The sequence below is a fragment of the Pseudonaja textilis genome, chromosome 12 (genome assembly GCF_049901715.1).
Source record: "Pseudonaja textilis isolate UNSWEBS1 chromosome 12, rPseTex1.2, whole genome shotgun sequence".
In the NCBI taxonomy this organism is placed as follows: Eukaryota; Metazoa; Chordata; class Lepidosauria; order Squamata; family Elapidae; genus Pseudonaja; species Pseudonaja textilis.
The window spans coordinates 11,267,752-11,290,458 of record NC_142001.1 but is presented as its reverse complement, the minus strand read 5'-3'; the positions used below and the strand labels follow the sequence as shown (position 1 = coordinate 11,290,458).

Here is a 22,707-nt window from a genome sequence, read left to right as displayed (position 1 = left end):
GCCACAATGAGAATCTGAATGTTTACAGGGGTTCCACACAGCTCTATAAAGCTCTTTCCCATAAAACAAATCCAGAAATATTTATCCCTACCAGCAAAATCCTGTTTCATTCTCCCTTAGTCTCAAAAGCTCATTTAGCTGAAACGCAATTTCTTCCAGCAACTGTTCTTTTAATTAACTGTTTACTCTTTACCCTTCTTTTCAACAGCAACGTTTAGCCAATTAATTAGATTATTTCTATTCGCATTAGGGTAGCATCGCGGCTTTGGGTTTTCCTTCGTTAAACGGTTTCTATTTCCCGATGGTGGCTCTTTTCTGTTTCTAACTGAGCAGAGGAAAGCATGTCCTGGCCTTCCAGATGTTGCTGAAATATAATTCCCAAGATCCCTCACCATTGCTCATCCTGCCGAAAAGAGCTGAACGTTTAAAAAAAAATTCAGCAACATCTGAAAGCCAGAGATGCCTGTAGTGGAGCATTTGTTAATTCAATGTTTACACTGTTATTTAAATGACTGCATTGTGCCATGAGCCTCCAAGACATCCACTTAAACACGTAGAGATTTCCTGCCAAAAAAAGGGGGGGAATGGTTAAAAGTGGAAGAATTCCACTGGAGCAAAACACACGCATGCTTTAGCAATGTGCTGTTGGAAGTTAAAACCCAACCCTCTCCTAGAAAAATGGAATATTTTGGGATATACTAAAAAGGCAGAATATTTCCCCTAAAAAGAAAAGTAGAAACTCAGAGAGGCAGAAACTCACACACACACCCATGCACACACACCTTTGCTAATGGACCATTAGTCTGGCCTAGGCCAGTCTATTTTACATAACAAAGATCTACTCCAGGTAGAGCCATAATAGGAATTGCCCAAAGTCCTTTCATTACATCATCATCCAGCAAGGCTCGACCAAGCCTGGAGACTTGGCCCCATGGGAATCTGACAACCAATCAGAATACAAGCTCAAATTCAAATCCCAACAGAGGGTATAAAACGATTGCACTCTCAGCATATCAGCCCTTCTTTCTTCACCCAAGGCATGTGATCCTGTCCACCGTTCAACCATCTTTCCAAGCAGCCACCATGTTTCCAGTGCCTTTCTTCCCCACTTGGAACTGAACCCAGAAGGCTATTTCTTCCAACGATGCAAAAGTGATACAGAGTTTGAAAACTCAGATTTGGTGGAAGGGAGTTTATGCCCATTTTAAAAGTCATTTTTTCTAGATGCTTCGGCTAACCGGTGCTTCTGGCTGCAACACTTTTAAAAAGGTGAAATTTTCAGGAGCAAATGCACTTTTAAAAAGGTGAATTTTACAGCAGCAAATGCGCTTTTAAAAAGGTGAAGTTTTCAGCTGCAAACGCACTTTTTAAAAGGTGAAGTTTTCAGCTTCAAATGCACTTTTTAAAAGGTGAATTTTACAGCTGCAAATGCACTTTTAAAAAGGTGAATTTTACAGCTGCAAATGCACTTTTAAAAAGGTGACGTTTTCAACAGCAGATAAATATGCAGCACCAATGCATTAGAGTTGAAGATATTGTCTTATCTGCCCCTTTCCATACTGAGTGAAGAAACTGAGGTCAAGAAGGACAAAACAACAAGAGGCAAATGTTCCTCGCCGAGGCTTCTTCTCAAGCAAAGCTCTGAAAGAAGGGTATTGTATACAAATGCAACGTCAATGGACAAATATCACCAGTTTCCCCTTGTGGTTTGCTTTGGAAAAGAAAAACAACAGCCGCAGAAGCTTAATCTCCTCCAATGTGTGGGCTTTTATTAAATTGTTTCAGAAGGAAAGCCCCCCCTCTTTTCAAAGAGAAAGATTCCTCTGCGTTTGAATTTTCATGCGCACACACAAAATTCCTGCTGGGGCAGGGGGTTGGACTAGATGACCTACAAGATCCCTTACAACTCTGTTAATCTGCAATAAAAATATACTTGGGTCACTGCAGTACTTCTAAATGCTACCGGTCCCTGATGTGTTGCAGAGGTGATAAAACACACACACACACAAACACAAATGGTACAGTAAACTGATTTAGCAAACAGGCAAGTGGTGTGAAGAAGGGAGCGGTGTGGTGACTTAGAGGTGGAGCCCTCACAATCAGGAGCCTGTGAATTTGATCCAAGGTAGAGGCAGATATTTCTCTCTCTGGGCACAATGAGAATATATCTGCTGAACAAAACTCTGCATGGGTGACAGGAAGGGCATCCGGCCAGTAAACACACCGCTCCGTTCAATTGCCCAGACTCCACTCTGTAAAGGATTATGGGGTGGTTAAATGGAGATGATGACGACGACGAATGATCTAGAGAAGGTCAGAGAGCCAGTTTGGTGTCATTCTTCAAGTCTTCGGGCTAGAAACCATCAGATTGGGAGTTACACTCCCATCTTTGGCACGAAGCCAGCTGAGTGACCTTGGGCAAGTCATTTTCTCTCAGTCCTAGGTAGCAGGCAATGGCAAACCACTTCAGAAAAACCTTGCCAGTAAAACTGCAGGGACTTGCCCAGGCAGTTTGCAAGGATCAGACATGGTTGAATAAAGGGAAAAAGAGAAGGGGGGAGAGAGAGAGAGAGAGAGAGAACAAGAAAGAAAGAAAGAAAGAAAGAAAGAAAGAAAGAAAGAAAGAAAGAAAGAAAGAAAGAAAGAAAGAAAGAAAGAAAGAAAGAAAGAAAGAAAGAAAGGGAGGGCACGAAAGAAAGAAAGAAAGAGCACGAAAGAAAGAAAGAAAGAAAATAAATTTCAAACAATCAGCTGCAAGCTATGTTCTCTTTTAGGATCCATTCTATCATCCATTCTCAAATCTATCTATCTGTCTGTCTTTCTGTCTGTCATCCGTCTCTATCCACCCATTCACCTACTTACCCAGCCAGCAATCCACCCACCCATTCATCCAGGCATCCGTCCAATTGTAATTCATGATTAAATGCTTTATAAAATGGAACATTTTTATTCGGAAAGACCATCCAATCATGTTCTCTTCTTGGGAAGAACATTCCACTTCTTCTAGTTCAACGGTCAGTGTTCTCTCTTTCTAGAGAGCTTTCTGGAGAGTGACTAGAACTGGTCGGGAAGTGGGCTGGTTTAACCATCCCATCTCCACAGAGGTCTCTCTATTCCGAATTTATATTTTCATTCCTGTAAAGTTTGGAATCGCCCCCAAATTTGTTGCACCATTGCTTTAATTCATGGACAGGGCCCTTTAGCCATGTAAAAAAGTTCATCATATGGGAAATGAGTTTGTAAATAAAATGTAGGATGTCCTTGGGTGGAGGAATTCTTATACGGCAGAAATGTATGAAGTGAGTGACCTCTCTATCTACTGAGGTAGGAGATGCTTCCCGGCTCACTTCCTGTTATAGAAATTTTGGCAGTTGCGGAGTGGCAGTCCAGCGAAAGACGTATTCTGGGTTGCTTCTCTGAGAAATAGACATCTGGCTTGTTTGATATCCTGGAGAAGAACGGGGTATGTGGCTTTCTGATAAACCGTGTTGCTGAGTCACGGCTGGGAAGTCTTTACAGAGATCCCCTTCCGACTGGTAGCAGGTTGCTCGGCACACCTCGTCACAACTTCTGGCTGAGACAGGACAAGCAAAGCCGCTTCCCACCAAGGGCGTTTCAGACATGAAAGCTCACCATCTTCCCTAGAGGGTCCCGGCCCTGCAAAAAATTACCCAGCGCATCTGCGGGGAAGACTGGTGGCAAACGGTCTGTGGTGGAAGGAAGCTCTCGGCAACTGTTGGTGGCCAGCTAAGGAGAAGATGGCAAGTTGGCTTCGTAATCCCTCAAAGGAACCAGAGATTGAGCTGTTTGTAAAGGTCAGTTCCTATTCGTGGCAAAGGTAGACTTTGGGGGCAGGTGTCAAAGGCCTTGTTCAGGAGAATAAGCGGGTTGTGGGGCAAAATAACCACAACAGAAAACGTAATGTGCATGATTGTGGGTGAGTGAGACCTTTAAATCTAGAGTCTACAATTATGGAACTATGCCACTGCATTGGTAGATTAAATTAAGGTTTTTGGACTTAATGAGCTCTATAGTTAGCTAATTGTTGGGTGAAGAGCTTGGATGTGGCCATTAAGAAACCTTTGCTAAGAATTTGGCCTCTTGCTTGGAGCTGACCAAAGGTTGAAGCGCTCATTTTGCCGATCAAAACTGACCATCAACAGATGTCATGGGAAGATCTCTCGGGATCTCATTGCAATTCATTCTTACCACTGGAGAAAGGTGAAAGTAGCATGGAGGAGATGAGGGAGGTAGAAAATCCTTTGAGATGTAGCCAGAGGTGACACTTTATACTTAAGTGTCCTTGCACTATTATGGTGAGAATCCTGAACTCTGATACAAGAACATGAACTGAGTTAGGATTCACAAGTAAACTTAATCCTCTCCTCTTAGGAAGGCAAAAAACAGAGATGGAGTTTCCTTTCTCCATGTGTTAACCAACTTACGTGCCCGAGTTAATGATTTACCTGAAGTCATTCTCTTTCTTATCCTTTTTGTTATTATTCTTCCTTTTCCTCTCTCCCTTCCCCTTACAAAACAATTATGTGCTAGCACCATACTCCATGCACTAATATGATTCTGATAAAATGAATTCCTATCCATAAAAACAGATGCCATAATAAATTGGGTGGCCTTTTAATAATGTTGGTTGGCTGCACTTCTGCAGAAAAGCTTCCATCTTACATGTCTGTGTAAAGGTATCTTCATTCTTTCTATAGTTGTGGCACATAAAATTCATCTTTTACAACTCCCTGCAACTCCAGCCTCTTCCTTTTTTTTTTTCTGGATCAGAGTTTTGGTCAGGGAGTTACTATGTTTGTAAGTAGCAAATTTCTATCACTCAAAATCTGCACCCAAATACAGAAGGAGTTTTCGTTTTTCTTAAAGGACAGAGACAGATCTTCCTAGCTTGGCCCTAATAAATCTAAAGAGCAACTGGTTTAAAACATGGATACAGCTCATCCTTCTGTGGATTTCTGTGGAAACCACCTTCTGTGATAAGAGCTGTGGTGGCGCAATGGATAGAATGAAGCATTGCAGGCTATGTTTGAACCTGACCGGCTCAAGGTTGACTCAGCTTCTCATCCTTGGGTAAAATGAGGACCCAGATTGTTGAGGGCAACAGGCTGACATTATAAACCACATAGAGAGGGCTGTAAAGCACTGTAAAGCAGTATATAAGTGCTATTGTTATTGCTATAGTTAACTCTGCCTACTGCCAGCAATTCGATCCTGACTGGCTCAAGGTTGACTTAGCCTTCCATCCTTCTGAGGTCGGTAAAATGAGGACCCTGATTGTTGGGGGCAATAGGTTGACTCTGTAAACTGCTTAGAGAGGGCTGGAAAGCCCTGTGCAGCAGTATATTAGGTGTGATTGCTATTTCTAGCACACTAGTCCAATATTTCTCAGTCTTGTCAACTTTAAGGTGTGTAGGCTTCCCCAGCATGCTGGCTGGGGAATTCTGAGAACTGATGTCCACACATCTTAAAGTTTGTCAAGAATGAGATGCACTGATGTAGAACCTGCTGTTTTGACTTGGCGTTTTGGGGTGAACCCGAATTATGGCTTGTAAACCAGGCTTTAGGCCTTTAACATGCATGAGCTGAATGTGATTGAAGTGTTTAAAAAAAAATCCTGCAACAAATAAAGAACCCATGCAATGTGTAAACTAGCTCCTCAGGTACATAATAGACAAGTCCTCTGCTTTCAGTGTCTCGATTCTGCCATTTATCATAATTTGGCACTTAGCTCTAGCTGGTGGAACAATGTTCGGTTCTACAGTAAAAACTGACATGTAAATTTTCCTATAGCCTCCTATAGTTAATACTATAAACAGGGACTCTATTGGGGGAGAGAATCCTTTTATTTATTTATTTTCTTAAATCAGGCATCTATCACTTAGTAGGGTTGTGCAAGGAAGAGAAACGGAAATAAGCCAGCTCGTGAGAAGTTCTTTCCACATTGTATGTTCAGAGTTTAAAAGAATATGCATGGAAAATTATGATTAGTTCGGCTACCACTTCCTTATAAGATCTAATCAAAAGGAATAGAAAGGAGGGTGGGGAGAATGGAGAAAGTCTACTATGACTCTTAGGGAAAACATCTGTGTTTTCCTTCCACACCTTTCCTTCTGGGGTTTTCCTCCCCTCCTCTTTTGCTGCAAGCCAACAGTATCAACACTTTGTGTTGTATCCAAGGTTCCCCACTGGGAGGACTGCCTGTGTTCAGCAATCCTTTATCTCATTTCCTGAACAAGTCACAATCGTAGACCCCAAAGATGAAGAGGGCTACAATAGGTTGGCAAGACACACGGGGAGTTTTCGGTATTGCTTTCACCCCTGATCCAGCCCGCACCTAAGGAAACGGAAATCATGTGCTATTTGCTTTGAAAACAGAACAAAAACAATCATACTTGCTTCCAGTTAGGAAAGATTTTGGGGCTTGGACAACCTAGAACTACGCCGCCTACAGTTTATTTTATTTTATTTATTTGTTTATTTTGATTTGTCAGTTGCTTACAAGATAATAGGTATGAGTATATACATAGTTGTATACATGAAATGGGAACATATAAGAAAAATAAAAGAAACAATAGGACAGGGATAGTTATGCACTCCCCCTACAGACCTCTTAGGAAAGGGGTGAGGTCAATAGTAGACAGTCTAAGGTCAAAGTTTTGGGGGTTTGGGGAAGAAACCACAGAGTCAGGTAGAGTATTCCAGGCATTGACCACTCTGTTGCTGAAGCCATATTTCTTTCAATCAAGTTTGGTGCGGTTAAATTTGAGTTTGTATCTATTGTGTGCTCTTGTGTTGTTATGGTGGAAGCTGAAGTATTCATTGAAAGTCATTGCAATGCATGATTTTATATACCATACTTAGATCAGACCGAAGACGGTGTAATTCAACGTTTTCTAGGTCTAGAATTTCAAGTCTGGTGGCATAAGGTATTCTACAATGAGTAGAGGAGCGGAGAACTCTTCTTGTGAAATATTTCTGGACTTTCTCAATTGTGCATTGATTAGGTACATATTTCAAATTACATAACTATTATTAATAATATTCTTCTTATTCAACTTAACAACATAACGATAATCCCATTCCCATATATATACATATATAGTATAAATGAAATCCAATATACCTATTACCTTAATTCCTCTTATTACTCTATGAATACATCTAATCCCTTTTAGTTTATTCTATTTTCTATCCATTGGTAAAACAAATCCCATACTATATAATATTCAGATTCTTCTTCTTTAATTTCTAGTGTCAGTCTATTCATTTCTGCACATTCAAATATTTTTTTCAATTATTTTTCCTTCTATTGATATCTTATCAATCTTCCAGTTTTGGGCAAATACAATTCTAGCCGCTGTTAAAACATATATAATTAAAGAAGTCTTTACTTTACTATAGCCTTCTGGTACCTTTCCTAGTAAAAAATATTTCAGGCTTCAAATCTATGTGTTGTTTGATCATTTTCTCCAACCATGTGTGTATTTTAGTCCAATACCTTTCTGAGTCTGTGCAAGTCCACCACATATGATAATATGCTCCTGGTATTTGATGACATTTCCAACATTTAATTGATTTATCTTTAAACATTTTTGCTAATTTTGCTGTCACAAAAGTACCATTTATAAAACATATTGTACAGATTTATTTTTATTTATTTGTTTGATTTATTTGATTTGTCTATTGCTTACAAGATAATAGGTACAAGTATGAACATAGTTATGAATACATGGATACATATAAGAAAAAATAAAGAAACAATAGGACAGGGACGGTAGGCACATTGGTGCGCTTATGCATGCCAGATTCTCTTTATATGCTGTCAATCTTGTCAGTTTATAGTTCCTATCCCTTAGTTTCTTCCACTTATCCAATTCTATAGCATATCCAAAAAGAAAATCCCATTCTATCATCGTTTCTTTGACTTGTTCTTCTTCCAGCATGTTTCAAGCATTGTCAATGGCGGAAGGAGCTCCAGTATCGTCAAAGTATCATTTCTCTGCTGAGTTGATTCAAACAGAAAAGAAATGCTATAGCGTGAAGCTCCAGGTGTTTAACCTCTTTGAGGAGAGCAGAGAACCAGCATCCAGAAAGCTAGACAATTCAGGCTCAATCTAATTGCTTGTCTTGGGAAAAGTGTCATTCAGAACAAATATATCACTTTTTTGTTTTGTTTTGTTTTGTTTTGTTTTGTTCCTATGGCAGGCTGGCTTGGATGGACAGAACATTGGAAACTGCCCGTTCTGTCAAAGCCTCTTTATGGTATTATGGCTCAAAGGTGTCAGATTTAATGTCACCACTGTGGATATGACAAGGTAAGAGGGACGGAAGTGAAATTTCATGCATTCGCTGTTTGTTTGTGATCACAATTGAAGCCTTGCGTTCAAACCAAACTAGAATCTGAAAATGACTCATTGAATGGAATTCTTTATTGGCCAAGGGTGTTTGGACACACAAGGAATTTGTCTCCAGTGCAGAAGCTCTCAGTGAACACACTACAATGACAGTGACAGGTCATAGATCATGAATTCTAAGCTACAATCATAAATCATAAGATACAAACGATTGATAAATCATAATAGTAGTAGATGAGTGATGAGAAGATGGGAAAGATGAGAAGATGACAGGGATAATAGCAACACAGTCTACTACATGGGTCAATATTATTAATGGGAGTGTGTGCTTTGATCAAATCCTGCAATACATACTAAGGAAAAGTCTGCACAATAATGCCCAGGTGTGTGAAAAGATGGTTAAAAAGAGGCAGCATACCTGGGAAATTAAAGACTCTGCTGCAGACATGTTTGTACAAGTGTCCATCAAAACACAGGCAAACTTGAAAATCTTTCAAGATTGGCGAAGTGAAATTGAGATTTCTGTCCAACCTTTGCAGGTGGATCTTTAGGGATTCTTAGGAATTAAATTGGGGTCCCCAAACTTGGAAACTTGTGGACTTCAACTCCCAGAATTCTCCAGCCAGCATAGCTGGGAGTTGAAGTCCACAAGTCTTTAAGTTGCCAAGTTTGGAGACCTCTGAATTAAATGAAGGATGATCTAAGGAAAAAAAAAAGAAGGTACAGTAGATAGAAAAGATGGAGAGATAAAACCAATGTCAGATGCATCTTTGTTTATTTTTCTCTTCTTCTGTGTTGTAATTTTGATTTAGGAAACCGGATGAGCTGAAGGATTTGGCCCCAGGCATCAACCCTCCGTTTTTAGTCTTCAACAAGGAGCTCAAAACAGATTTTCTGAAGATTGAAGATTTTCTGGAGCAGACGCTCTCACCACCTAAGTATCTTCATTCCCTATTTTGCTCGCTCATTCAATTTCTTTCCAAATTTCTTTCCAAGTTTTTATGCAGTGTATATTTGGAGGTGGAGACGCTTTGAGAGCTATATGCAATGAAATTTCATTTTAATATATGCTGATTAGTGTACATTCAAAGTGACAATAAAGTTATTGTAAGTCTGAAAGTCTAAAGCATGTCACTCTCTGTCTTTATCACTTCAGACATTCATTCTTGGCAGACTCTGTTGTGGGGGGGAACAAGGCATTTTGGGGTTTTTAATGTTCAAAGTCATGTTCCAAGCAAGGCTAAATCTCAATACAGAATAATAGAGTTGGAAGGGATCTTAGAGGTCTTCTAGTCCAACACCCTGCTAAAGCATTTGACCCTATACCATTTGAGACAGATGATTGTCCAGTCTCTTCTTAAAAGCCTTCAATGATGGAGTACTCAGACCTGTTCCACTGTTTCATTGTTCTCAGTATTAGGAAGTTTCTCATCAATTCCAGGTTGCTTCTCTCTTTAACAGTTGGAAGGGACCTTGTAGGTCATCTAGTCCAACCCCCCCCCCCCAGCCCAGCAGGAGACCCTACCCTATTTCTGACAAATGGCAGTCCCGTCTCTTCTTGAAGGTCTCAAGTGATGAAGCTCCCATAACCTCTGAAGGCAACTTCTGTTCCATCGGTTGATTGTTCTCACTGTCAGAAAATTGCTCCTTATTTCCAGGTTGAATCTCTCCTTGATCAGTTTCCATCCATTATTCCTTGTCTGGCCTTCGGGTGCCTTGGAGAATAGCTTGACCCTTTCCTTCTCTCTGTGGCAGCCCCTCAAACATTGGAAGGCTGCTATCACGTCTCCCCTGGTCCTTCTCTTTACTAGACTAGCCATGCCCAGTTCTTGCAACCGTTCATCGTATGTTTGAGCCTCCAGTCCCCTGATCCTCTTGGTTGCTCCTTGCACTTTTTCCAGAGTCTCAACATCTTTTTAGAGTATAGCAACCAAAACTGGATGCAGTACTCTAGGTGTGGTTATTAAAACGTCCAGAGATGAAACCCCCATAACTTGTGCAGGCAAGTTGTTCCACTGATTAATTGTTCTCACTGTCCGGAAGTTTCTCTTCAATTCCAGGTTGCTTCTCTCCTTGATTAGTTTCCACCCATGGTTTCTTGTCTTGCCTTCTGGTTCTTTGGAAAATAGGTTGACCCCCTTTTTCTTTGTAGCAGCCCTTCAAATATTGGAAGACTGCTATCACGTTACCCCTATCCCTTCTTTTCTCTAGAGAAGCCATACCCAATTCCTGCAACCGGTCGTCATCTGTTTTAGTCACGAAGTCATTCATTATTCTTAGCTGCCCTTCTCTGCATACATTCCAAACTTGCAACCTATAACCAGGCACATACAAAAGTCTCAATGCTTTGCTCAGTGCCATGTAATCTCTGCGTGGATATTCAGCCCTCTGAACCCTGTTTACCTTGAAGAACCAAAGGGACATGTTGCAGAGATGACTTCTGGCAGAGAGGCTGCGATCCGATGGTCCTTGATGAAAGAGGGACAGCTTGCAAGAGCCATCTGTTTCCCACCAGGATCAGGGAGGAAGTGTGGTGGCCAGAGAGATTAAAAACAATGGAGGGAAGTCAAGCATCCGACAGAGGACAAATGGAGAGGCTAGGGGAGAGAGAGAGAGAGAGAGAGAGAGAGATGGGCAAGCTTTTTTTTTGCAAGGGGAAGGACAGGCACAAATGCTGCAGGAAAGGTCACAGTTGTGGTTACCTGGGTAGTTTTGTGTTTATTTGCAGAACCGCTGCCGAGGTAGGGTTGTCCGTGAAAGTCCCTTCCTCCCTCCCTCCCTCTTTTTTTTTTTTTAAAAAAAGGATTGAAAACTAGTCCGGGAGCCAAAAGAATTGCTCAGCCCCAAAGGTTCCAAGGGAGGCCAAGATGCGCTCATTGTTGGCAGCCACTGTCTGAATTGTCTGGCTGCAGCTGCAGTAAACAGGAGCCTCTTTAAAGAACAAGAGCCCCAAAGGAGAGCATTCCTTGCAGTGCATCACGTGTGTGTGTGTGTGTGTGTGTGTGTGTGTGTGTGTGTGAGAGAGAGAGAGAGAGAGAGAGAGAGAGAGAGAGAGGCATAATCTGTATTTTTAAGATACAGGAACAGGCAGATCATGCCCCCCCCTTTCTCTTTTTCTCTCTCTCTTTTCTCTCTCTTTTCTCTCTCTCTTTCTCTCTTTCTTTCTGTCTGTCTGTCTGTCTCTCTCTCTCTCTCAAACACATACACACAGAGAGAGAGAGAGAGAGGAACTGCAGTCAATTGGAAGTGGGCTTCCAAAAATGAGTGCCCTTCTGAGGTCTCAGACTACCATATTCATAATCCTCCGTAGGCACGATCTTTAACTTGGGGAAATAAAGCCACCCAGAGTTGCTTTTGATCGCGAGATGGGCCACATATTAAATAAATAAACAAACAAACACAAACGCATAATGGTTGGGGACTGTAATCCACCCCATCCGAAAGGGACCAGGCTGGGGAAAAACCCCCATAGATTATATACCAGGAGAATTGTGTTCTTTTCACTGCTCTCGATTTCTCAGTTACATTGTGGAAACTCACCAGAAAGGCACTAAAATGTCCAGAGGCATTTTTGGAATGGAAGGATAAGAAAATAGAGATGGCATGGTAATGTTGCTCTCTAGCGGCCAACGTTTTTAATTGCTTGTATTTACCTATCTGTCTCATTTTTGCTTAGCCAGAATCATGAACACCACCACTACTACTACTACTCCTCCCCCCTCCTCCCCCTTCTCCCTCTCTCCTCTTCCTCTTCCTCCTCTACATCTCTGGATTTCAAGGACCCAACTGCTAACAATCAGAGCGGAAACATACCTACCTTCTAACTTTAAAAACAAGTCCTACAATAGCTTTAATAGTGATTGGATTTTTAAAATTTTACTACCGGTTCTGTGAGAGTGGCTTGGTGGGCGTGGCAGGGGAAGGATACTGCAAAATCCCCATTCCCTCCCCATCCCACTAACCTGCTTTCCAGCTCCATTCTCCTGTGCAGGGCAACCAAAGAAGACCCAGCCAATCAGCTGGGAGGCAGAGAATAGACGGGGGCAGGGCCAGTCAGAGGTGGAATTTCCCAATTCTCCGAACGACTCAAAATTTCTGCTCCTGTTTCTCCAGAACTGGTCAGAACCTGCTGAATACCGCCTCTGTTTTGATTGCTTATTTAGTATCCCATGACTATCACTGAGTGTTGCATCTTATGATTCTTGATGAATGTATTTTTTATGTAAACTGAGAGTTTATGCACCAAAGACAAATTTATTGTGTGTCAAATCACACTTGGCCAATAAAGATCAATTCCATTCCATTATACTATTCTATTCTAGTCTATTCTAGTCTATGCTCATCTAATGTCCTTGTTCTGTTCTATTCTATTCTTATTCTGCATTCTATTCTTCTTCTGTATTCTATTCTATTCTTATTCTGCATTCTATTCTTATTCTGCATTCTATTCTTATTCTGCATTCTATTCTATTCTTATTCTGCATTCTATTCTATTCTTATTCTGCATTCTATTCTTATTCTGCATTCTATTCTATTTTTATTCTGCATTCTATTTTTATTCTGCATTCTATTCTTATTCTGCATTCTCTTCTATTCTTATTCTGCATTCTATTCTATTCTTATTCTGCATTCTATTCTATTCTTATTCTCTAGGATTTTGGTTATTCAGGTTTTTGATCCCGGGTGTATCATCTTAACTTTGCTTTAAAAATCTTGTCCTCAAGAGATTGATTTCTTTAACAATTGATTTTGAAGCAAATGTCTTGTGTTATTCATTGGCGTGGTAGAAAATTAACATTACATTTCTTGTTAAGGTACCCACAGCTCACTCCTCAAAACAAGGAGTCCATGGATGTGGGCAGAAACATTTTTGCCAAATTCTCCGCATACATCAAGAACCCCCATAAGGAAGCAAATAAAAGTAAGAAACGGGGGAAACACAGGCCTGTTTTTCTTACGTGGGGATTTCTTTTCTTTTTTTAAATATCTATCTCTTACAAATGTTTGTGTCTGATAAGCAAAATTAGTCCTTGACTTACAATTATTCATTTAGTGACCATTTGAAGTTACAGCAACACTGAAAAAAGTGACTTATGACCAATCCTCCCACTTACCCGTGCTCACCTGATCAAAATTGCCTTGCTTGGCAAATCGGCATGCATTTAGGATGATTCAATGTCCCAGGTCATGGGATCATCACTTGTGACCTTTCCAGATGGCTCCAGAAAAACCAAATCAAATAGGGAAAGCTGGTTTCACTTAGCAACTACATGGCTCACTTAACAACTGTGGTACAGAAAGATCCGTGGTGGCGCAGTGGTTAGAATGCAGTATTGCAGGCTACTTCTGCTGCCTGCCGGTTGCCTGTAATTTGGCAGTTTGAATCTCGCTAGGCTCAAGGTTGACTCAGCCTTCCATCCTTCCGAGGTGGGTAAAATGAGGACCCAGATTGTTGGGGGCGATAGATTGACTCTGTAAACCACTTAGAGAGGGCTGTAAAACACTATGAAGCAATGTATAAGTCTAAGAGCTATTCCTTCCTTCCTTCCTTCCCTTCCCTTCCCTTCCCTTCCCTTCCCTTCCCTTCCCTTCCCTTCCCTCCCTCCCTCCCTCCCTCCCTCCCTCCCTCCCTCCCTCCTTCCTTCCTTCCTTCCTTCCTTCCTTCCTTCCTTCCTTCCTTCCTTCCTTGTGGCTAGAATGCAGTATTGCAGGTTAACTCTGCCCATTGCCAGCAGTTTGATCTTGACTGGCTCAAGGTTAACTCAGCCTTCCATCCTTCTGAGGTGGGTAAAATGAGAAGCCAGATTGTTGGGGGCAATAGGCTGGTTTAGAGACCGCTTAGAGGGGGCTGTAAAAGCACCATGAAGCAGTATATAAATCTACTTGCTATTGCTATAAAAAAAAAACTGGGAGTGACTAACTTAACAACTGCCTTGGTTAGGAATGGAAATTTTGGTCCCTACAGTGGCCATAAGTCGAATACTATCTATAATCCATTAGAAGTGAAGGATGATGCATTGGTTTCCACTTTTTATCCCTTGTGCTTCAGATTTGGAGAAAGCTTTACTGAAAGAGTTCCAGCGCTTGGATGATTACTTAAGAAACCCCCTGCCTGAAGAAATTGACCAGAACTGTGCTGAAGACCTTCTGGTTTCTGAAAGGAAATTCTTGGATGGAAACCGGATGACATTAGCAGACTGCAACCTTCTGCCCAAACTCAACATCATCAAGGTGAATGCATCTTGCTCTTGGATGGACCTTCATCTCTTTTTCTCAGATGAGTTACAGCCCCTGTGTTATGTCTTCCTTTCTCATCCAAATTTGTGGTGAAGCAGTTTATTGGTGAATTGTTTGTTCTTGACAAAACTCGATTTCTCACTGGCATTTCCCCCCCACCCCCCCTTTGTTGGTTCTCTCCCATTTTTCTAGATTGCCGCCAAGAAGTATCGCAACTTTGAGATCCCTTCGGAGATGACTGCAGTTTGGCGCTATCTCCATCATGCTTATGCCCGGAATGAGTTCAGCCACACTTGTCCAGCCGATGAGGAGATCAAACGCACTTACGCCAGCGTGGCGAAGAAGATGAGCTAAAGATCATGCTCTGGAAGTTGGTGCCTGCAAAGCAAGGGTGGGATTCTACCGGTTCGGACCGGTTCTATAGAACCGGTTGTTATGATTCTGTGCAGTTCGGAGAACCAGCAAATCGTGACCCTGGCTGACCCCGCCTCTATCTGCCCACCCCTCCCCTCCCTGCCCAGTCAGTCCTTATCGCACATGTGCGACATCATTGACTGTGTTCTCCCCTTTCCCCTTCCAGTGGGAAAATGCTTGAGATACCCGCCATCTCTCTTTTACACGATGGACTATGGCAGCACCTTCTTTACAAACTGCTCACCATCAGAAGGCCTTCACACAGATCATCATCATCATCATCATCATCATCATCATCATCATGCCCCGTGTGGAGCACATGTGACAGCCAATGTTTTCCAGTGGTTTTGATCATTCGCAGCATCTTCAGCATTGTCCCAATCTTAAACTTCACTTAATGAAATAAAATGAAACCTAAAATGGACACCTAACATCAAGAACGTCATCAGAAAAGCACAACGAAGAATGTTCTTTCTGCGTCAACTCAGAAAGCTCAAACTGCCCAAGGAGCTGCTGATCCAGTTCTACAGAGGAATTATTGAGTCTGTCATCTGGGCCTCTATATCTGTCTGGTTTGGTTCTGCAACCCAACAGGGCAGACAGAGACTTCAGAGGCTAATTTGGACTGTAGAAAAAACAATTACTACCAACCTGCCTTCAATTGAGGACCTGTATACTGCAGGTCAAAAAGAGGGCTGTGAAAATATCTACAGACCCCTCACATCCCAGACATAAACTGTTTCAACTCCTACCCTCAAAACGACACTATAGAGCACTACACACCAGAACAACTAGACATAGGACAGGTTTTTTTTTCCTGAATGCCATCACTCTGCTAAACAAATAATTCCCTCAACACTATCCAACTATTTACAAAGTCTGCACTACTATTACTATTAATCTTCTCATCATTCCTTATCACCCACCCCCTCCCACTTGTGACTGTATTACTGTAACTTTGTCGCTTGTATCCTAACGATTTATGTTGACTGTTTCCTAGTATGATTGGATTGCTTATTGTACCTTATGTCTATCATTAAGTGTTGTACCTTATGATTCTTGACTCTTGATGAATGTATCTTTTATTTTATGTACACTGGGAGCATTTCCACCAAGACAAACTCCTTGTGTGTCCAATCACACTTGGCCAATAAAGAATTCTATTCTATTCTATAACTTAATTTAAACTTCATTAACGTAATAGCTTCACCTGGGCCAACTCTGTTTTGAGATAACCCAGCCGGTCCCAAGTCTGGATAAATTATTTGCGGGGAGGGGGCTGGGCATAGGGATAGCAACCTGGTAAAACTAAAACATTGCTGGAGAAACAGGAAGCAAACTGAAACTCACAGAGATCAGAAGTGTTTTATTTATAGTGCAATGCAAAATATTTAATCTTGACCCACATGACATTGCTCATCTAGATTAGATGGGGAAGTGATGAGTGGCTGCAAAAGTGAAAACCCACTTTCTGGAACGCTTGATCTGAAGATGTTCTCTTTGGGGGGAGGGCTGGAAATTGCAGTTTGAGCAGACAAGGCACAGCTATTTCCCAAGTTCAGTTGGTGACACAGTACTTCCAGAAACAGGCTGAAAAAAGAAATAGATGAAATTTATTAACAGCAAGGTCTGTGTTCTCTCCCTTTAGAAGGCTTCTGCTGTTACAGTTGCAGTATTATGAATTCTCTTTGTCCTCTAACTACCTTCTGGTTGGCTGAGGATTAAGGGATTGGAGTCCGTACATTGGAAGGGTATTATGATAGAGGAAGCTCTCCTATGGGGAGATATAAATCAAAGCCATCAATCCCCCTGAATTCTCCCCCAATCTTATCCTCATTCATGGGTCAGATATATTTCCACCCATGGAGTCACCTCCCCACCCCAGCACCAAAATTGTTAATTTGGGCAAAAGGTGACTCAATCAGCAGTGTTCATGTCAACCTACAGTGACATCAGGATGACAAATGCCATAACTCTGCGAAACAAATGATTCCCTCAACGCTGTCCAACTATTTACAAAGTCTGCACTACTATTACTATTAATCTTCTCATCACTCCTTATCACCCATCCCCTCCCACTGGTGACTGTATGACTGTAACTTTGTCGCTTGTATCCTTACGATTTATATTGACTGTCTCCTAGTATGATTGGATGGCTTATTGAACCCTATGACTATCATTCAGTGTTGTACCTTATGATTCTTGACTCTTGATGAATGTATCTTTTCTTTTATGTATACTGAGAGCATTTGCACCAAGACAAATTCCTTGTGTGTCCAATCACACTTGGCCAATAAAGAATTCTAACTCTAACAATACATGAGTCACAATCTCATTGAACAGATGGCGCAATTAACGTAATGCAATCATGACATTTGATCCAATACGTCAGTCCCATCAATTACATGATGCAGGCATGATATACATATCATCCTATGTCCCTCTAGCAACCATGTATAGGTTCTACCACAAGAGTAATAAATAATTGGCAGCTCTATGTGTTTGTTTGGGGCATATTTTTTTGAAAGGGAAACGTGCATGGTTTCAATTGAGGGATGTAGAATATCCTTTCCCCTCATATTTTTAAGAATTGAATTTTTACTTTTTTTTAAAAAAATCTTCCCAATGCAAATGTTTTGTTTATGCTACAATATCAAAATTCTTTGGAGTCTGCAAATAAGCTTTGGAGAGGTGGGGTGACCTGAGTGTCCATAGCTATGGATTGCCCATCCTTATTCTATATGGGCCAAAGAGTTCTTCAACTGGGATAAGAACTAAGCTAATTTTAACTGATCTCAAAAAAAATTAAGCAAGATCAGGATTTGTTTAGTGTAGGTGAGAGACCAGCAGGAAGTCCAAGAGCTGAAGATGTCAAGGCTTCAACAATATACCCTCATTCAAATCATAAGTCTCTAGCCACATCTCTCAGAGTAAAAAAAAAAAAAAAGATTTATTAGGAGTGACATGTCGGCTTTACCTGGGTGCAGCCAATTCTAAGACACATCATTCATTTTACCCTTGACCCTGGTCTTCCCCCCACCCCCTGGATGTATATTCTCCAATGGGACATATCCATAGCCAGGAGTCATCAATCATGCTCTCCAGTAACAATCTTGTGCACCAACAGCTTCGGCTGCCTAGTAATTATCTGAAGCATTTAAGGAATGCACTACTTTCCCCACTCTCTTTCTGTTGCCAACTAAAAAGACCAAAGAAGTATTTTGTAGTTGACAGAAGACTAACTTGGAGAGCTGGGGGGTGGGAAACATCCTGCAAGAAAGCAATGACAAACCAGCTCAGGGAGTTGTCTATGACGTCTCCAGTGACTGAACTCAACTCCGTTGGAGAAGGTGATTGAGGCCCAAAGATAGCTCACCTCTCTTGTTTGGTTTCTGAGGAGACTGATCTGCTTTGACAAAAGCTTGGGTCCGGAGCTTATCTGCAGCTTCCAGTTTCCATAGTATTGTCTTGACATCTTCAATCTAAAAATAATAATAATATTGTTACGATGACCAACGGCTTTGTAAGCTCAAACTGCCCAAGGAGCTGCTGATCCAGTTCTACAGAGGAATTATTGAGTCTGTCATCTGCACCTCTATAACTGTCTGGTTTCGCTCTGCAACCCAACAATATAGACATAGACTTTAGAGGATAATTAGGACTGCAGAAAAAACAATTGTTACCAACCTGCCTTCAATCGAGGACCTGTATACCACATGAGTCAAAAAGAGAGCTGTGAACATATCTACAGACCCCTCACTTCCTGGACATAAACTGTTTCAACTTCTTCCCTCAAAACAATGCTATAGAGCACTGCACACCAGAACAACCAGACATAAGGACAGTTTTTCCCCGAACACCATCACTCTGCTAAACAAATAATTCCCTCAACACTGTTCAACTATTTACAAAGTCTGCACTACTATTACTATTAATCTTCTCATCACTCCTTATAACCCATCCCCTCCCTCTGGTGACTGTATGACTGTAACTTTGTCACTTGTATCCTTACGATTTATATTGACTGTTTCCTAGTATGATCTGATTGCTTATTGTACCCTATGATTATCATGAAGTGTTGTACTTTATGATTCTTGACAAATGTATCTTTTCTTTTATGTACACTGAGAGCATTTGCACCAAGACAAATTCCTTGTGTGTCCAATCACACTTGGCCAATAAAAAATTCTATTGGGGGAACATGACCCTACTAAACCTCTTTGATAAGGGAGAAACAGAATTTGCACTACAGTGGATTTTGCAATGTGTTCTATCAACAGAAGGTGCATCTTTGGTGAAAATATGTGTTCCAGACACGAGAGGTAGGTGGGTGGAATTATCTGTAAAACTCATGAACGCTGGCTAATCTTGCAAGTGAGGGAACACCAGCTTGGAGAAATATCCACAGAATTCTACACATATGCATTTTTCAATTTAAAAAATACCCCTCAAATCCAAACAAGACCAGACGAAAGGAACTTATGATTGGGAAGAATGAGCAAATGAAGCAAAATAAATTTGACAAGTTCAGCCATTTTCGGTAGCTTCGGGCAATAACTTGGTCTGTGCATACATACAGCAGATGGGTGCACTGTGTAAATTAGTCCTGTTCACACACAACAAATTGGACAGACTGCCTAGAACACTCACCAGATTTGAAGGGGAATCGTCCTGGCTTGGTTCCTTTCCTCCTACAAAGAGACAAAGAGATCCAGAAATAGTTATCCCCCAAAACAGTGAAGAAGAAAGAGAGAAAATGAAAATGTACACCATTGAAATGTTGCATGGTCATTTTGCAAGAACAAAGGAGAGCGAAGACAAGGTGGGCGATATTAGTGGAACGTTTTATGATCTATGCATCTGTCACTTGACTCCATCAAATCACCAAATAGATTTGAATAGGAATGCCTTGCTAGCTCCTTCCTCTTTCTACATTAAACCTCTGGATTGCTGATTGCATCTGGGTTTTTTTTTTCCCAAACATTTTTTGATTGCATCTGATTTTTTGAAATTGTTCCATACAGTGTTGAAGAGCTCCTGGAAATAGGTACAATTGGATGACATTTGAGTTGGCCCACCACTGTTATGCTAATGCAAATTTCAAGAAATCTATGGATCTGTTCATCTTGATTATGCTTATATTTGAATAAGTAACATTTGTTAAGAAGGTTTCATAAAATTATGTTCTTATTAGTAAATAAAGTCTTGGAAAATTAAGATAGACAGACAACTGAAGATATATATTTGAAATGGGTGAACTGACTACTATTAACACAAACTTTCTGAATAGAGTTCCTTGTTAATAATCATGCAATTATTGTGTCTAAGATCAACATTGTATGTAAGAATGTAGCAGAATAAATTGAGGGAATGGATATTATCATATTTATAATTGACTTTGAAAAGTGGGAAGAAAGGGAAAGAAGGAAAGGAAGAGAAAACGATATCAGGTATCAATTCAGATCTCCCTGGATAAATTAAATCAAACACCATTCCTTTCAAATGTCGATTCATTTTTTTAGTTGTAAGAGTAACTGTAAGAACATGAAAAACTTAAGAGCGGAAACAAAAGTACTTAGTAAGTGGTTTTTATGCCGCAGAAGGACATGGACAAATAAATAGCTAATTGTATCTAGTGTCATAAAAAATACCAATAGGAAACAGACAGCAACAGAAACAAAAATTCTTACTTTAAGATCAGAGTTTGTTTCTAATAATTTGGAACATAAGAAATGAATAGATATAAAAGATGTAATGGGAATAATACACATACATTAATAAGCCATTGCAATGGGGTCCAATAACATATAACAGGTCCTGCAAGGACTGCCATGAATCAAAGGGCCCTGAGCTGATCTTCAACTCTATCCTTTATACTTCACTACCTGTCACTTTCTGTAACCACCTGTGTACATTACTTTCAGTTCCTCATTTCCTACAGTTTCATTCTTTCTGTTTTAAACTTATCCATCCAAGTGCATACTTTGCAAAAATATGTTTTCACAGTTAGCAACAGCTCAGCAGGATTACAAATAGTTCAGGATTACAAATAGTTCTGGTATATTTTAAAACCATCCTAGCTGAAAACTTTGGTTCGTATCTCTTTCTTCTGGGGCCTGCTATCACCCATAGGATTTATTGAATCTAATAGATCAATAAGTTACATCCTTGATTCTCACACTAGTATGGAAATCATTCCTGGTTTTCCTTCAGTAAAGAGAAAATGAATTATGCAGTAAGGATGTCCCTTAGTTAATTCAGAAAAAAACCCCATTCTAAACTAGATACTGAAGATGGAAATGCAATGAGGACTGAGATTAAGATGCAATCTTGTTCAACACATTGCGTGCATTGTCACGAGGAAAGGGGAGGAGGAAGGGGAAGGAGAAGATGGTAAACCTTTCATCTTCACTAACCATTCCACCATCTATCTTTCTGGATCTGATTAGTTTCTTCTTCCAGAACAGAGTGAGCTGAATTCATGTTCCGAGGTTGACGAAGCCCAATAGAAGGTACATCATCAGGTACGAAGCTCATTGTATTGTCTACCAAGTTAAAATCTGTAGGCACAAAATCTGAGCAGAAGTGATGGGGTGGGATGGTTTCCAACTCTACAAACATCTTAAGAAGAAGTAGACAGACCAGTACACAAATGGACAATACTGAAAACAGAAGCTGAAGGACTCTACTTTGATCTTATGGTATTATCAGGAAATAATGTCTTGGTAATAATATCAGCCCAAGTCAGAGATGAACTCCATGGAGGACCAAAGACTGGGATAAATTTAAGCCAATTTTCTTCATTTTCTTCAAAGAAAAAATTCACACTGGGTCCAGAACCACAATAAAACCCACCAGTCTTCCTAGGTCATCTCCTTCTGTAGGTAGACACCCAGAAGTATTTTTCCATAAATTCATCCATATATTTTAATAATATATCTTTGCATTAGATAATTTTATAGCTGAAGTAGACAAAGCCTGGAGGCTGGCTTAATTTCTCCTACGTGGGACTTGGTTGTATAATACCGAAGCCAATTGCTTGGATGCAATAACATTGTTGAATGTATAATCTAACTCAGGGGTCTTCAAACTTGGCAAGTTTAAGGCTTGTGGACTTCAACTCCCAGAATTGCTGAGCTAACAAGACTGGAGGAGGAATGATGGGAGTTGAAGTCCACAAGTCTTAAAGCTGTCAAGTTTGAAGACCTTTGACCTAACTTATAGACTCCCCAAATTCATGGCCGCTTTAGCAAACCAGAGAGTGCCCAAGACCCATTTTCCTCTACCGATCATCCTCCAGATATCTTGGAAGAACAAACCCCTTAGTTCCCAGATGGAAGGCAGCCAATGGGAGAAGACCTTGCTCCCGCAGGTTCTTGTTACAGCTTCTGCACTTGAAAGCTAATACGACATTCGGATTCATGATAAGCAAAGGCCCTTACCTTGAATGCCATCAATATCTGGATAAACTGGGTAAGCATTCATACAGCAGCCTGCTGAAAGCATAAACAGGATATACAATATCTGGGGATGCATCTCTGTTCCTTTCTGATGCCTCTGCAGCTTGGATCAGTCATCAGACTCGGGAGCAGAAGGGATCTCCTTTTATACCTTCTCCATCCATCCATCTCTGCAGGAGGATCAATACGTTATCTTCAACTTGCAAATGACTCTCATTGTC

At 40.7% G+C, this 22,707-nt stretch overlaps 2 protein-coding genes across 2 annotated transcripts in view; one reads left to right on the top strand and one right to left on the bottom strand.

Moving 5' to 3' along the window:
• Positions 1 to 3,216: 3,216 nt before the first annotated feature.
• On the top strand, positions 3,217 to 17,342 carry CLIC2 (CLIC family member 2). The gene is made up of 6 exons (XM_087941024.1): positions 3,217 to 3,815; positions 8,227 to 8,336; positions 9,188 to 9,313; positions 13,190 to 13,296; positions 14,425 to 14,606; positions 14,805 to 17,342. Exons 1-6 carry the CDS (start codon positions 3,759 to 3,761, stop codon positions 14,964 to 14,966), a joined length of 744 nt encoding a protein of 247 aa, XP_087797150.1. The 5' UTR covers positions 3,217 to 3,758; the 3' UTR covers positions 14,967 to 17,342.
• Positions 16,373 to 22,707, bottom strand: part of FAAH2 (fatty acid amide hydrolase 2) — a 37,478-nt gene continuing 31,143 nt past the window's right edge. Inside the window, exons 11-13 of the mRNA XM_087941021.1 lie at positions 19,677 to 19,717; positions 18,403 to 18,508; positions 16,373 to 16,616 (exon numbers count right to left, since the gene is read on the bottom strand). Of these exons, the coding sequence (XP_087797147.1) occupies positions 16,585 to 16,616; positions 18,403 to 18,508; positions 19,677 to 19,717 (179 nt within the window). The 3' untranslated portion in view covers positions 16,373 to 16,584. The remainder of the gene's footprint in view (positions 16,617 to 18,402; positions 18,509 to 19,676; positions 19,718 to 22,707) is intronic.